The sequence below is a fragment of the Lagopus muta genome, chromosome 1 (assembly GCF_023343835.1).
Source record: "Lagopus muta isolate bLagMut1 chromosome 1, bLagMut1 primary, whole genome shotgun sequence".
NCBI lineage: Eukaryota > Metazoa > Chordata > Aves > Galliformes > Phasianidae > Lagopus > Lagopus muta.
In genome coordinates this window covers 178,238,257-178,254,990 of record NC_064433.1, presented here as the reverse complement: position 1 = coordinate 178,254,990, position 16,734 = coordinate 178,238,257, and the positions used below count along the sequence as shown (strand labels likewise).

At 38.6% G+C, this 16,734-nt stretch overlaps 1 protein-coding gene across 1 annotated transcript in view; it reads left to right on the top strand.

Annotated features, from left to right (window-relative positions):
* Window positions 1-16,734, top strand: part of DDX10 (DEAD-box helicase 10) — a 172,387-nt gene that overhangs the window by 144,380 nt on the left and 11,273 nt on the right. The window contains exon 17 of the mRNA XM_048935168.1: window positions 14,582-14,715. Within this exon, the coding sequence (XP_048791125.1) occupies window positions 14,582-14,715 (134 nt within the window). The remainder of the gene's footprint in view (window positions 1-14,581; window positions 14,716-16,734) is intronic.

Sequence of the window (16,734 nt, the reverse complement as noted above, 5' to 3'; positions counted from 1 at the left end):
TTTCAGTGTGTGTCTGTATGAGCTAACATGGTGTGTGAAGTTCAGTTAGCACTCCATGTTTTGGATACCAGACTGAGGTACAGTTGACTATGTTTGGATTAAATGGATTTTTGGTATATGTAAGGGACTCAATAGCTACACCACAGAGTTGGAGAAAACACAGCGAGGAAGGTCTGAGATCATGGGTGGGATCGGTCTGCTGTGAAAGGATTTCTCCCTCCCTGCTGTTTTCCGTGAAGTTCTGCCACCTTTGCTCTGGAAGATGCAGCTTCTGATGAAAAGGAGATGTTTGGAGTTCCATCTGAATGGATCTTTGTATTTATCAAATAGCAGAGAGTTATAGAAATTATTAAATGTGGTTGTTATATGGGAAAATACTGAGAGTGAATGCTGTCCTCCTTAGTGATGGGAGGTCCCCAGTACCAGAAGACAGGAATTTGGGAATCTGAGGGGTACTCTGATGCATCCAAGCAGTTAAGGAATCTCTTTGTTTTCATTTTTTTGATAATTTACTTCCTGACAAAAATAGTAAACCATGCTATGTATCATCCAGAGACCTCATCTATCAACTTGTCTGCATGGGAAATATTACTCCAGGTGCTAAAATAGCTTTCCAGCGTGGTGGTTGATGCCCTGAGAGAGGTGCTGCATTATAGTCAGTGATGTTACCATTTCACTGCAGTTGTGAAGAGAGCTCATGGAACAATGCCTTGAATTAGGATGACACTTTAAAAAAAGGCATTTACAAATAACTTTTTAAAAATGTCTTTTCAGTTATGCATAATGTATAAAAAAGCATGATAGTGTGCCTACTAAACAAAAATAGACATAGTACAAAAAGTGAGTTTAATTAAAACTCATAGCTGGAGATGTCAGAATGGTGATCATAGGTCTGAATGTGCTTCTGATTTTAATTATATATTCTGAATTTCATGATGGATATTTTGTACTCAGTGCTTTGGGGAGTCTTGCATAATGTAGCAAGGAATTTCACTTAACAGTACCTCTAGCAAATGTTCTCTGTGATAATATTGTATGCCAAGTAGAATGTGATATAAGAAATGATTTATTTAGTTGATACAGGTCATTAAATTTTACCCTCAAAATTTTGTGAAAGTACAAGAACTTAAAAAGGAAGTATAACACATTTATGTTAGGTGCGGGAAGCGATAGGTTTGTAGCTACAATCAAATCACAACTGGATTTTATGATCAGGTGGTTCTGTTGAGGCAGAAATAATTTCAGTGACTCCATAAGGGTGAAATTCTAAACCTGTCTTTTGCAAAGAGTAGTGGTCATGAAGAAAGCCAGAAAGTATATTCTGAAGATTATGTATTCCTGGTGCAGAGATACATGACTTACATAAAGTGGACCGGCACTTTGGCTCTACCATTTCTCAGAAGGAGCAACAATAATATGCATTCATGCTTAGCACTGCTGAAAAGTTCCATTTGTTTTTTGTTTGTTTCTTAGTTTACCTTTGTTTTATATAACAAATGAAAAAAAATCTAAGCCAAAAATTGATTGATTTTTATTTATGTTTTTAAGTATTGGGTCAAGAATGGAAGGAGTTATGCAAGTCCATCATATGGCAGGTGTTGGAGAAAGTGGCTTATTTCTGTCAGTGGTAGAACATAGCTACAAATTTGAGTTTGTTAAAGTGCCCACCAACAGTCTTGATGCATTATATGGATTACTGTGTATGTTTTGGGATAAAGCCATGATCTCCAGAACTTGCGGGTAACCTGGATCCTGGGTCTGCTTGCAGAATGTATGGCACAGCAACTAAATGTTAAAATCATAACTATGATTTGATTTTTCTCAAAATTCTTTTCAGATTGATAAGCCTGTAAATGTTTTTCTGCTGGTTGGGAATCAAACCACGTGGATCCTTCTTAACTGGAGACCCATGCAGAAAGTAGTCTTGCTGAGTCTTTTCTTTTTTTTTTTTTTTCAGGACAAGCAGTGGCTCTGCGTCTCAATTTTCAGCAGGCCCAAAAAAGTTTTCTTGCAAGCTGTACCCAGGCTGATGAGCTGCATATTACTTGGCATGATTGTAGAGGAGAGAAATTGAGGAAATATTTCAAAAACTTGAATAGTAAATGAGCAATCTGTTCTCGGGTTGGTGCAAAAAGTAGCAAGTTTCTGGCAGGAAAATTCGGTGTAGACACTAGAAAATATGTTCCTGTGGTGTGGTTACCTGAATAGAGGCAGGAGTTTTTTGTGAGATTGTGGGATCCTCATTACTGAAGGCTTTGAAAATGAAGGTAGGAATGATGTAACTGCAGCTTATTCATTGTGGAAGGGGAGGGAGGCAGTGGCCACCAGCCCTGCTCTGCTGCCAGTCCTGCATGTCTTCTGCTGACACAGCTGCACTGCAGTGCGTACTTGATGGGCTTCTGTGTGAGAATTAGAAATATTCTATCTAGCAAGTTGAGAGAGACAGATTTATGGAGTAGGTCCATTGATTGGATTTTGCTTGGAACGTGCTGTAAGAGAGCACTTAACTGTATTTTTGTGAGGGTTTTGAAATTATCACTGCACTGAGATTAATGGAGCCTCAGTTGCTGTCGGTCTCAAGTTACTGTTACAGCAGTTCAGCTAATTCTTGTCTTTGGCCATCCTATGGCATATCTGAAAACCAGAATTAAAGCAAAGGTTCTGGAGATTGAAGACTTAAAGCCTAAACTTCACAGAATAAAACTTGTATGAACTCATGAATCTTGTGTCAGGCTTATGCATTGTAGTACATTATTTTTTATTTGTAGTGGAGATGGTGGTTTTCATTACATGACACATACAGAAGGTGTGTCATGGAGCTTTACTGAATTCTTTTCCTGATAGAAGTCCATCTGGGTAATAAAAAGCTGACATTTCTGTTTCTGGTGTGGCTAATAAATTAATGAGAACTGCTAATAAGTCAACCCTCAAACCAGTAGGTCTTCTTTCCAGTTTGCTGTTTCTGTTTCCATTATTTACTTACGTATGGCATATCATCAATGCAAGAAGATTATATAACACCAAGAAGTGAGTAGAGCAAGTGAGCTGTGTACACAGGAGTTCACAGTAAGCGGTAGAGTTAGGCTAAAATTACTTTCTCCGACACCTTTTTAAGCATGCTGTGATTTAAGTCAGTGTGACTAACATTTATCCATGTTTTCTCTTTTCTTGACATTTTATATATATTTTGCAAGTGCTTGGGAGAAAGAGGAGGAAAAAAACCAAACCACCACTACTTCAAATGCATTTTAAAATTAAGAACATCATGGTTAAAAACCAGAAGTTCAATAAAAAGACAAAAATAGTTGTTTAAATACATATATTAAATTAAATTGGGTACATACTGTTTGAGAAGTTAAAAGAGAAATAGGTTAAATTAAGACAATGAAGATGATTTGATGTAAATCTATGAAAGTAATCTAACACAATTCAAGAAATGAAGTTACTGATAAGTTTCAAGAAGTGATGTGAATTAGAGAACAGTTCAATAATGTGAAAAAGTTGACCATGTTTTCATAATAAGTTGTATACTTCCCTGGTTCAGCTTTTTCTTCATTTAGGTGTATTTGGTATGTTCAGCTCTAAGTGTAGTTAAAGGTTGAAAAACATACTAATATTTGAGGAACTGCATAGTTGTGTTTATTCTTGAGTTTATTCTTTAACCTCTTTCAGTCTCAAAATAGAAATTAGATCTGAGGCTGTTAACTGCATCAAAATCATCTAAGGTAGGATGCTCAGAAGAAGTGAACTTTACTTTTAGCATCAGAGAATGTATACATTGCTAAATGTCATTTTGAAATACAGCACTTGCATGGATAAACTTAATTTTTCTTCCAAATATATTTTGTATTTAGAACTGTATTTAGAAGGTTCGACTTAAAGTATTGATGGTAATAACTTTTAAATAATATGCACATGCTATGTAACATATTTTATAATACTGCTTTAAATGTATTTTAATTAAAATTTTAGTTTAAATCTATTTCAGTTTTGGATGGAAAGAGACAGTAATTGCTATTACTGGGAATCATTTAGCAAATGGTGGTGGCTCTTTTATCATTTGTTAATGTTGCTATGGAGAAGGACTGTCTCCAGGCCTGGGGGTCCCCTGCCCCCAGTGCAGGAAGGACCTCTTGGATCAAGTTCAGAGGTTGGCCACTAAGATGATCAGAGGGCTGGAGCTCCTCTCCTGTGAGGAAAGGTTGAGGGAACTGGGCTTGTTTAACTTGGAGAAGGGAAGGCTCCGGGGAGACCTCATTGTGGCCTTCCAGTACTTGAAGGGAGCTTATAAACAGGAGGGGGAACGGCTGTTTACGAGGGTGGACAGTGATAGGACAAGGGGGAATGGTTTTAAACTGAGACAATGGAGATTTAGGTTAGATATTAGGAGGAAGTTTTTCACTCAGAGGGTGGTGATGCACTGGAACAGGTTGCCCAAGGAGGCTGTGGATGCCCCATCCCTGGAGGCATTCAAGGCCAGGCTGGATGTGGCTCTGGGCAGCCTGGTCTGGTGGGTGGTGACCCTGCACACAGCAGGGGGTTGAAACTCGATGATCATTGAGGTCCTTTTCAACCCAGGCCATTCCATGATTCTATGCCGTCTTAATTTCAACTAGGATGGAGATTTTTTTCATCAGAGTGTTTGGTATCTTGTTATCTTTTGGAAGATGAAAAAAGAGAAACAGAGACTTCAAATAGCAAAAAATAGTGCAAAATTTCATGTTAAATCCAATGTAAAAGACATTGTCACAAAACACTGAAAAGAAAAACAAAAGGAAAATTCATTATTTGTGTATGCTACTGTGTGAATTAAATCTTTCCCAATTTTAATTAGGATTGTAGTTAGTGATTTAAATTACTGATATAAATTGATCCACCCACTCTGACAACAGATCGTGTTGTTTTGGTGCAGTTTAAGAAGTTATAGTTTGTGCCTGCCTGTGCAGTATTAATAACATTATGTCTAGCCATACCTAAGTTTGATAGTTCAGACAGTTTTGCCAAAATGTAATTTTCTGGGAACCAATAGAGCCATGTTTCACAAAAGCTATTCTCACAAGAGCTAAATGCCAAGGTAATCAATCATACCGTGTACTGTATCCTTTTGTTATGGATAGAATACATTATTTATGGAGTATAAAGATTTTTCAGATGTTGTTGAAATGAACAAGCCAACAAATGAGCAACTGCAAAGGATAAGATGTCCTTAGCTGAAAATTGCAATGTCCTACTTAAAAATTCCTAGGCTAAAAGACAAATTCCATGACTGTGGCATGTTTGAGTCTGATTTGCTGTGTTAGTGGGGGCTTCCAGGGAGCAGAAGTCCTTCATACACTAATTGTGCCTATAGACAGGTGCCAGATCTTCTGCTCTCTTCTTTTTTTATGCCACTTGTATTTCAATTACTAAAACCAAAGGTTATTCAGTCACTGGAAGTACTTATTATGCTCTCTTTGGACTTTAAAGGATAAAGGCACAGCACAGCTGCACTTAATATTCCTTGACTTATATTTCTTACTGTAACCTATCTATCTGCTTCCTGAGCCCATGAAAACTCCTGATGCTTTGTCCATGAATATGAATTTGTGTGTGTACTAATGAGTCTCTATTTTTCTGTCCAGATAAAAACAGTAGTCTGTTTCATTTATGTTTCTTGGGATAGGCAATCCTAAAAAAAATAGTTCAGTCTTAGTGTCTTCTTTCATTATCACTGAGTGTATTGTCAGTTTTCACTTTAGGCTGTACCTTTGTCACAGAATCATTTAGATTGGAAAAGGCCTTCAAGATTAAGCCTAACCATCCACCTAACAATACAAGTCCACTGCTAAACCATGTCCCTTCATTTTCCTCAAATTACAAGTCATTCACTCTCTCTTTTCGGGCAGAGAATCATTTTGTAGCTTCTCTCTCTTCTACCTTTTTCCAGCTCTGTTGCACACATGCTGTTATATGTTATCTCAATTGACAGTAACTCTCAGAAGTTATCTCAGGTGACAGTAACTCTCAGAAATTATTCTTAACTTCTCTTATTATTATTATTTTTACTTTTTTTTTTGCTTTGAAGCTGCTTGGATTTGTTTTAGACCTGAAAAATTATTTATTTCTTTCAGTTAGTTGAAAGACATTGCCTTGTGTAGATACAGAATGATATATTATATATCTTGCCTTGTACAGATCTTTCTCGTACTTCTGACTTGACTTTTCAAAGACAAAAGTTTCCTATTTGTCTACATATTTTTATCAATGGTTATTATCATTTTCTGTCTCAGCTGCTGTAGTATCATCTCCACTTTGCCTTTGAATGACTTTTTACTTCATTAGTATCTATTCAGAATGTGCAGCAAAATTACCTCTCTTCATGTATCCCTGCAGCCCTTAACTTTCAGCACCTGTCGTGGCCATCAACTATCAAATGGTCTGAAGAGTTCTCACCACTTCTTGCCTGCTTGCTTGGTTTTCCAGCATCACCTTGATTTTTATTGTTCTTGTTTTTTCCTCTCACTTAACTAAGCTGTCTGTGGGTGGCTGTGAGACCTCAAAGGCTTTTTCAAGGTCCCCTTTGCAGCAATGCCTGTGGAAATAGGGATGGGCAAGTGTCCTGCTGTTGTGTGCCTAGTGCCATAATGTTCCCCAGCCAGCTTGCTTCCTTGTTTGTCATCAAACTGTAGTTGTCTATTCTCCCTTGTCTTCCACTCAACCCTTGTGCTCTGCCAGCAAGTTGTCTTCTCCATTGTATTTTGCAAGGTAAGGTTGCGATCCATGGGAACATGGGTTCAACAACAACAAGATTAATAATATATGAATCTGCAGCACCAGTGCTGGCAGTGTCACTTATTGGGTACTTCTTTGCATATTTGAACAAATGTGAAACTGCTCCTGATGTTGAATAGGTCCTGAAGGCAGATAATTTCTTGTTCTCACAGCAAGCAATCAAGTCAGTGCTGTAAACAGCAATGCGTCTGTGATTCTTTTGCTCAGTTCTGTCTGTAAAAGCACAGTAGTTGTTAGAATAAATTTCATGGCCAGAAATTAATTTAATTCAGATTTTTCTCCTTCTAAACACAAAGTTTCATGTACGTATTTTGTACAGGTGTTTGCAGTACATGACTTAACCAGGACATTGAAGACATGAAAGTCTTGTCATATAAAACATTACCCATCGCGTGCTGCAAATGTTCTTCAGTTTTTCATTCACTGAATACAAATCCATTGTTTCAAGGAAAAGAGCGAAACAAACCAGTTTACAGTATTACGTAGTGTACAAGGTTTCCATTCTGATTCTTTTGTACCACTGCTGCTAGGAACCTGTCTATATAAGAAAGATATGGCAGCTGCCAAACCCAGACAGGTCTTTGCTTTCAGTCTTTGTGATGTGGTTGTGGCTCTGAGATACTTCTGCTGCATAACAAGAGGATGTAGTTTCTTCTGGCTTGTTCAAAAAAGCCAGATAGTGATGCAAGGAATATTCTTCTGTGTAGGAACTGTCTCTGTGGGTGTATGTTGAGGTTCCCTGGAGAAGGCTGCTGTGTTGTAGTGTCTGAACACAGAGACTACTTCGGAGAAGTACTTTCCTGTGTTAGAGCTGACAGCTGTGACTGCTGTGTACTTGAAAGCAGGGAGAGGAATGTAAGGATGCAAGGGTTATACGAGGAGAGTGTAAGCTTAAAAACTGCGTTCTGCACTGTGATTTTCTGTTTTTTGTGAAAGGACCTCAGACTTTTGGACATGTATATTGGCATGTTGAATTTTCCCAGCCTAACTTTTTTTTGTGTAAGGCACAACAAATAACTGCCCCTCTCTCTCCCTTTTTATTCCTGTGTTACTTGCTCACTTGCAACCAAAATGATACCTTACCACTTAGCATTAGAAAGATTCTGAAATAGAAATAGTTTGGACTGTTCCTGTTTTGAGGCCTTTGTGTTATCAAATGTTTTACACCAGCTTTATTTGAGACAAGGACTTAGTGTGCATGGTGGCATCTCTGTCCAGCTGCTGGTGTGGCAGACACTGGAACCTCTGCAGAGATTAATCTACTACAGTGTTAATTCAAATGCCAGAGATTTTGTTTATGGTACTAAAGATTGTAGTTTTGATCCCTTATGGCATCTAAAACAACTGTGTGCTCCTGGCTGTATTTCATTAGTCTGGAACTATTAGCTTGAGCTTCTGTGGAGTACAGGTAGCATCAGTCTCTAAGATCAGCAATGTAAGCAGTAAGTTAACCCTATTGTTCGTCAAAATTTCATATGTTCCACACTGTATTTTAGTTCCAGTGCTACCAACATAGTAACTAAACATCTTTCAAGTTGAAGTTTCATGTCTGTAGCATGAGTTGTATTTAACTTACTGCATTGCTGTTTTATCCTGAGCTTTCACACGTGAACTGTGGTAGTTTGCCCTTTTGTTAAATCATGTTTGTAGCTGTGGCTGATAACAGCTTGAACAGTGTTGTATTTACTGTAAGGATTCTACATGGGCCTTGTAGGAGCAAGTAATAACTTAAAAGCATAACATCCAGTTTTGAGACAGAACCATTATAATTCTAATAAAGATAAGAGTAAATCCATTGAAATGAAAAACAATCTTTGGGTAGATTCAGAAGTTCTCAGCATCTCATTCTGACATTGATGAGTCTGTAGTTGTAAATTTAACAGATCGTCTTTCTCTGTCTGCCTTTGTTATGTAGCTATTAACTGATATGGAATACTGGTACTTTATAGAGACCAAGTTTATGATCACTGCAGAAGCTCTTCCAGTATCAAAAAGTCAGAAGTGGATGTGTGGATATTTCTATGATTTTTGTGTTTACATCAGTTCTCAGCTGTGCCTGTGGTTAAGCTATGCTATTTTTCTTTTTTCTATTAAGATGTCAGATTGTCTAAAAGAAATAACGACTAGATGAAATTGAACCGTGTTGTGACTGCAGGTGATTGGGCAAGGGGAATGTTTTGCAGATGAAGCTAAGAGTTGTCTGTCGTTTCTACCAAACCACAAGACTGATACTCCTTTCAGAAGAGGGAGGGATGCTCCTTCTGGATTGTGGGAATGCAAGTTCCATCACTGTAGTGTTTCTGCCTATGTCTTCCTGACTAACCTGCAGCCTCAATTTCTCCAGTTTTTGGTTACCAGCCTTTCTGGGCATGGAATTTGGCCACTCATTTGGTTTGTAACTTCTCCTTTCTGTCATGTGCCTTGAATCAGCCTGCGTGCTTCACACCGGGCTGGTGTGACCAGAAAGCAACAATGACCTGTTCTCTGCTCATTCTACCCTTCTGTATACTGCTTCCTGGTTACCCACAAGAACAAACTAGGCTGGAAGGATTTGCTAAACCACTTTTGGAGAGGACAGATTACCCGTTAGAATCGGTGTTCTACATTGACGTAGGTGGCAGAGTGAAAGATAACAGGAAGAAAGTTCACTTGACTTGGTCACAGTTTTCCCTCTTAACTCGTAAGAAAAAAATCATCTTATACCAGATCCTTGTTTCAGTGGAGATAGTGCTCTGAGTGTCACCTCCAGTTAGAGCTGTTGTCATTCATTTTAGGTTTTGAAGGCTATTGGGGGTGATTAGTGGTCGCCCCATTTAAGAATGGTTTAAGCAACTCTTTATATGCCAGATCTGCACTTGATTTGCTCCACTGGCTCCCAGTCAGTTTCCAGTATCATCTATGGTTTTGGTCATGGTCTTCAAAGCGACTGTGGATCAAACGCACCAGCTACATCAAAGACTATATTTCTATTTGTGAACTACCAGAATAGTTGTATTCCTTTGGGCAATGTAGATGATGCAATGCCAGAGCAACCACACGTCCCATGGGACACAGTGTTCTGGGTTAGGGGTTCAGGCTATGAAAAAAAGTCCCCAAGGCAATCAGGTGAATGCAGAGGAAGAGATGGCTTAAAGGAGGCCTTACTAAACACCTCTGTGAATGTGCTTTATTTCAACTAATGGTGCAGAAGAAACTCCCGTTTTAATCTGAAACATAATTGTCAAAAGGAAGACAGTTAATATACTTTGAAATGCTGTCAGGTGGAAGATACTGTATGTTTAGAAGTGGAGTACCTGTACAGAGTACCTGCTAACAGTATTTAAAACTTACCTTAGAACTGCATTAAAATCACAAACTGCTTACTGAGTGAGACCACATTATTAACAAAAGCCAAAGGTGACATACCTCTAAAAGAACTGAATGTTTTAGTAGGAATAATAAGTGTTGTATAACTTGTTCCTGTTGAAAGACAGAAATCAAGTCTGACCGACTTCTAAATGAACCTTAAAACTCTTCTTTTTAGTTGATTAGAAATATTCCACCACTGTGCTATATCTATAAAGTGCTACGGACAGAATTGACACTGCTGAAGCAATTCTCTGCCTCACTCAAATTGGTTACCAGAGACTAATAAATTGCTCAAAGGGTTGAACATAAAAACTGCAACTCCAGATAATTTAATCAAATAAAGAAAAATAAATACCTATTACATTAATTATAAACTAAATGCCTCAATAAATGTATTGTGTAATTTAAACCCTGAGTAAAGCAGCAGCGTCTGTGTATCCACAGGTTTTCATAGCATGTTTTTTGGCTTTCCATTTTTATCCCACAGCAGTAGATAGTTCTTTCTTGAATACCTGATGGGTGGCAGAAAGAAGACATCACTGTATTGTTCAGAAAAATGTAATCCCTTGAGTGTCTGTTTCCTTAAAAAGTTGCATTAATTTCTTCATTTTAGGCTTCTCTCAACCCGCCTAACAGATCTGCCTGATCTTCATGTATTCAGCTTTCTTTGTAAAGAAACTCAGTTGCCATTACATCTTGTAATAAAAACAGCTGGGTGTTGTGTAGGAGGTACCATGTCTTGAAGCAGGGCAGCAGCTCTAGAGGAGCCTGCCCTGTTTGCTTCACCTTATGCATGTTTCCAAAATGCCTTAAGTGAGTCATCACTGATCTGCTATGGTGTGTGGATGTTGGTGAGGTATCCAAACCTTCCATTTTCCTGCATAGGAACTTTCCTGAATTTTTCTGTAGTGATGTCTTGCAACAAGAAGTATTTCATAGGAATATTGTGTGAATACAGAGATGTTTCCATCTCTGTACCATATTAAAACTGGAAGTTTTCACACAAAGTTTGTGCATACTGATACTAAACTGCTAATAGAAGGGGCCAGCCTGTCTGGTATGGTAAAAGATGGCTAGTTATCCTGTGGCAGAATGAAAATAGCAAGGTGAGGGCCACTGAATCCTGCCTGCTTTCCTGTCTAGCCTGATTCAATGATTGAATGGCTTTCTGTCCACAGTAGAACTTCGTTATAAATCATTCTGCAAAGCAAATTGTCAACTAAACTTAGACATAAATTACAGACCGTACAAATCTGCTCTTCAGTTCGTGTTGTCTTTGATAGGGCTTGCTCTAGGAAGGATCCAATTGCAATTCTCTAAATTGCATCCTATTTGTTAATTTTATCTAGAGAATTTTACAGGTGTTGCCTCATGCTGTGATTTGACGTTTTTTCCTCCTGTAGTTGTGGTGAGTAATATGAAATCACAGAATTTATTCTTCCTGACTGGTTGATAAAAATTTGAATAAAGAGTGAAAAATAATTTGTTCAGCTCTGGATGATAAATGTTCATGCTAAAGTTCTTAACAGTTTCAGGGACATACAAATATTTTAATGAATATGTAACAGGCAGTGCTCATAAGAAATATGACCTTATGATTTATGATGAATTAGAGGCATCTTTGCCAATTACTTCTTTTGTAATAGTAAGCAGTACTTTGAATACATCTCTGCAACATTTTTGCTGGAAAAGTGGATATGAAAGCATAATGAAAGTGAAGGTTTGCTCTGTGAGTGTTTGTTTCATATGTACATGTATCATAGAATACTTTCATGATAGAATGGTTTGGGTTCAAGATCATCCAGTTCCAACCTGCTATAGGCAGGGACACCTCACTCACAGCCCCATCCAGCCTGGCCTTGAATGCTTGCAGGGAGGGGGCATCCACAGTCTCTCTGGGCAACCTGTTCCAACGTCTCACCACCATCACAGTAAACAACTTCTTCTTAATATGTAGTCTAAATCTACCCTCTTCCAGTTTCAAACCATTTCTCTTGTACTGTCGCTACATGCCCTTATAAAAAGTCCCTCCCCAGCTTTCCTGCAGGCCCCCTTCAGGTACTGGAAGGCTACTATAAAGTCCCCCATATCCTTCTCTTCTTCAGACTGAAAAGCCCCAGCTCTCTCAGCCTGTCTTCATTGCTCCAGACAGAACTTAAGAACTTATGCAGTGCCAACATTTTGCTGACATAGTTGAGAAGGTGCATGTTAAGAGCAGTCTTAGAATCATAGAGTCATAGAGTGGCCTGGGTTGAGAAGGACCTCAGTGATCATCGAGTTTCAACCCCCTGCTATGTGCAGGGTCACCAACCACCAGACCAGGCTGCCCAGAGCCACATCCAGCCTGGCCTTGAATGCCTGCAGGGATGGGGCATCCACAGCCTCCTTGGGCAACCTGTTCCAGTGCATCACCACCCTCTGAGTGAAAAACTTCCTCCTAATATCTAACCTAAACCTCCCCTGTCTCAGCTTAAGACCATTGCCCCTTGTCCTATCACTGTCCACCCTCATAAACAGCCGTTCCCCCTCCTGTTTATAAGCTCCCTTCAAGTACTGGAAGGCCACAATGAGGTTTCATTGGAGCCTTCTCTTCCCCAAGCTAAACAAGCCCAGTTCCCTCAACCTTTCCTCACAGGAGAGGAGCTCCAGCCCTCTGATCATCTTAGTGGCCTTCCTCTGGACCTGCTCCAAGAGCTCCACATCTTAAAAGATGACTGCCAATAAATGTTGGCTTTCTGTTGCAGTGTCACACATACATGTTAGAAATATTTTATTCCATATCACAGCTTTGAATAATGTTTCTCTTCTGCTTTTTTTTATATGTATTTTGTATATACTACTTGTATTGAAAGAACAGGTGCAGTGGCTCAAGTGAAGAGCTGAACTGGAGGATATTGTTGCAAAGCAAAAAATGTGTTGTATTTTTTAATTCTGTTGTGAACTGTTGTGCCTGAAGTTCCTGCCAACCAGCATGCTTTTCAGTCAGTGCCTGTGTTACTGCCAGTAGTTCACAGTGCTACTGAGTCTGATGATACCCTTAGTGATTTCATACACCCAGCTGTGCAATTACCTTTACTTGTATTTTATAACAGTCAAGAACAAAATGCATGTTTTGTATGTTTTTTTCTTTTTTCTTTTAATAGCAAATCTGGCTTTTTGCCCTTTCTCATTGCTTTCAGTGCATTGTAGAAGTGTTGATGAACAGGGCCTTGCAGTGGTGACTGATCTTACCCCTCACCAGCTGATTTCCTTTCACTTACCATATGTGCCAATATAAAAGAAAGGGAATTTGATGTGGGTTTTGTTTGTGTTTATTGTGGTGAGATATATGCACTTGAGAACAGTGTACTTTAAAACTTTGGCCTGGAGATAGATGGAAGTAGTGAAAAATCACAACCGTAATTAACTTTAAATATTTAATTATGTGAAATTATTCATAGAATAAAGTATCATTTAAGTGAGTGCTGCTTTGAAAATTCATCTGTGAAGATACTGGTTAGAAATGTAAACAGAAGATAGTGATGTATTTAATTATAGTTTCATTGGGGTTTTTGTTTGTTTTTGTGGAGTTGGCTTTTTTTTTTTTTTTTTTTTTTTTGCTTTTCACTGTAAAAATGTGTGAATCTCAGGTCTGTCTCACTTAAAATTGCCTGTAAACTTTTTGTCTGTGTTTTTGTGTGCATATGCAGTTGCACAGCCCTCCAAACTGTCTGCTTTGTTAGTGCCCGTTCGCAGTAGTAACATTTACAGCAGTGGTGCTGTAAGGTCAGGACCGCGTGCAGCAGAGCCTGCACCTGCAGTGCAGTCAGATTTATGTTATCATCCAAAACCTTCATGGAGTGCCCTTTTCATTAAGGAATTAGTGAGGCATTCCCACACCTGTGGGGAAACTTGCCTTCCAAAGAAGGGCTGCAAGACTGAGGGGAGCTGAGCCCCAGGGAGAGGAGATGGGAAGGAGCCTCAAGACTGCACATCATTTTCAGTGAATGGCAGAAGCTCCCATAGGACAGTTAATTCCAGTCAAACTTTAGCACTTGCGTTTTAACTGGCATGGAAGACTGCCTAAGTTTTAAATCACTGTATTTTATAAAGTACACCTTGCAGAAGTGATTAATGTGTACTCAAGCTCACATCTCTTTGCCAGTGTTTGGGACAGTGGAGTTTTGTCTTAAACACTTTGAGAAGACTGTTAATAAGATGCTGCCAAAATCTTTTAGATTTGGTAGATTTAATATGAAAGTAGAAATTGAATGTAAATCTTTGAGCTTTGTTATGAATAATATTCTTCAGCCTTTAATAGTCTTGAAGGAAGAGCACTGATGACTACAGAAACTATTTCATTTTCCTGGGTATACTAGTGATGTCCTTCAGGGGTGGTGAATGGATTTTGTTATAGTGTCTCTGTTAATGGGGTTGTGGATGTGTTTGCTTGTCTTGTAACTCTCCATTTGTCACCTGGCAGGCTGAAGGTGAAACAGTAGCTGTTCTTGCACACAGTGGAAGTGAAGATGAGTTTGATCCAAGTAGTCTCCCAGATCCTGATAAATACAAAGATTCTGATGAAGAACAAGATACAGAAAGTGAAGACAGCTATAGGTATGTACCTATCTTCCTCATTGATTTTGAAGTATTCATGTTTTTTAGAAACTGATGTGTTTACATATTAGGAACTCATTACAGTTATCCTGTTGCTTCCACTACTTAATATTTGAGAGCTTGTTTGTGAGGTGGGTACTGAAGAGAAATCTATATTAAAGCTATTATTTCATTTTTTGAAGCTGTATGAGAAAGATACTGAGTGAAGTCCTGCGTGGTTTTTGTCATTTGCTTCACAGCAACAAGTCCATTTGTGTGTTTCTCACAAAAAGCTTGTGTGTTACAGATGCGGAAGCATGTTATTGACACTTAGTGCTGTTAAGTGTAGATCTTTATTTTGCCCTGTTCTAGCTGTCTGGGTTTAGAAATCTTACTTTCCACTTCTGAATCAGATATCTAAGCAGCTACATATTGTTGTTAGCCCTAGTATGAGTGAACACTGTGGGGATGCTGTGTAGGACAGGGTGCTGGGACATGGATTTACAGACTGGATAACCCTAAGTAAGCAGCTGGTGACCATATCCCCTGTAGATCTCTCACCAGTGTGTTGGTCAGTAGAACTGACAGGAATGGGTACATCAATAATTTTCCTGCTTTTTTTTGTGCAAGGAGTGAAAGAAGGTCACTGTAACTGAATTGTAGTTCCTTCTGTGTGTTCACTTCTCTCACTTGATTCACTATCTGTACTCCTTGTAGAATGAGTGAAAAAGCTGGGTGTAAAACATTAAAATAGCTTTCTAAAAATGGGCAGAAAACAAGAAACCAGTGCTTAACAAGATTCTTCCAGTTCCTGCTGTATTTCTGACATCTTGTCTCTGCCCATTAGCTTTTGCTGAGAGGAAGAAGCGTAATTTGTTAAAACGTTCTCCTGTAATGAGGTTTAAGATTCAGCATTTATTGAGGAGGTTTGTATAAGAGGATTTGCAGATTGCTTTTCATGTGTTATGAGAGTTTAAATGTATCTGTCTATACTTGATGAATACATTCTCTAGTGGTATTTTTATATTGCTTGGAGCAGGATCAGGTTAATGTAATGAAATTGTATTCTCAGCTTCCCCCAGATAATTTCAGAAATATGGCTAATGCTGTCTTTTTAATATACGAGACTCTGATGAGTAATGCCTGGATGTAAGACAGTCATTTGAGCTAGAAGATGCTGTGGAACCCCATTTTGTGGGGTTTGGACCATCTCTGTGCTGATGTGAGCTGTAAGATAAGCAGTAGAACAACAGCGTATTTAGGAATTTTGGTTTATGTGGAAGATTAATAAAGGAGCCAGGAGAAGTATTTCAGGATTCTAATGGGACTTGTAGCAGTGCCCACTCTGTTGTTTTGCCTTTGAGAGCAAATTCTGAGCTGACTTCAGTAGTAATGCTTTGCTCCAGATTAAAAAAAAAAATAGTGGACAGGGTATTGTGAGGTAAGAGGTGGTCACTGATGGTTTGTTTCTTGGAAGAAGAATAGAAGTTTATTGGAAAGGTGTGAAAGATATCTTTGGTAAGAGGTTGGCTATCAAGCAGTACTTGTTTATTAGTTAGTATGTTGCTTCTGAAGGGCAGATTCCTGGAATCCATTAAGCACTGTACTAGTGCTCTGATGGGAAGAGTTTATCAGCAACCAAGCGTAGGAAACCTGATGTCAAAACATGACCTATTATACACTTCCTTACCTCAGGCAGTTCCAGTTACTCACAAGTTGTCGCACACCTAGTGTAGGAGAAAGGTATTTCATTGCTGCATTTCATGAACAAGATTTAGCGTTGTTTCATCTGATTGCCTTAGCTAGGAAACGCTGACTCAACAAAACCATGTTTTGTAATGGAACTGTTTAATAAATATTCTGAAAAAGTTGTGAGGGCAGTCAGACTAAAATTAGGTGGGGGTTGCCTAGTATATTTTCAGTATCATTAAGTAACAGTTTACTAGGGGAGATCTTTCTTTTATAAAGTATTCATGCATCACTTTTTATATTAATCCCTTCCTCAAGGATGTCAGCTAGACGAAAGATTTGCTATGTTTT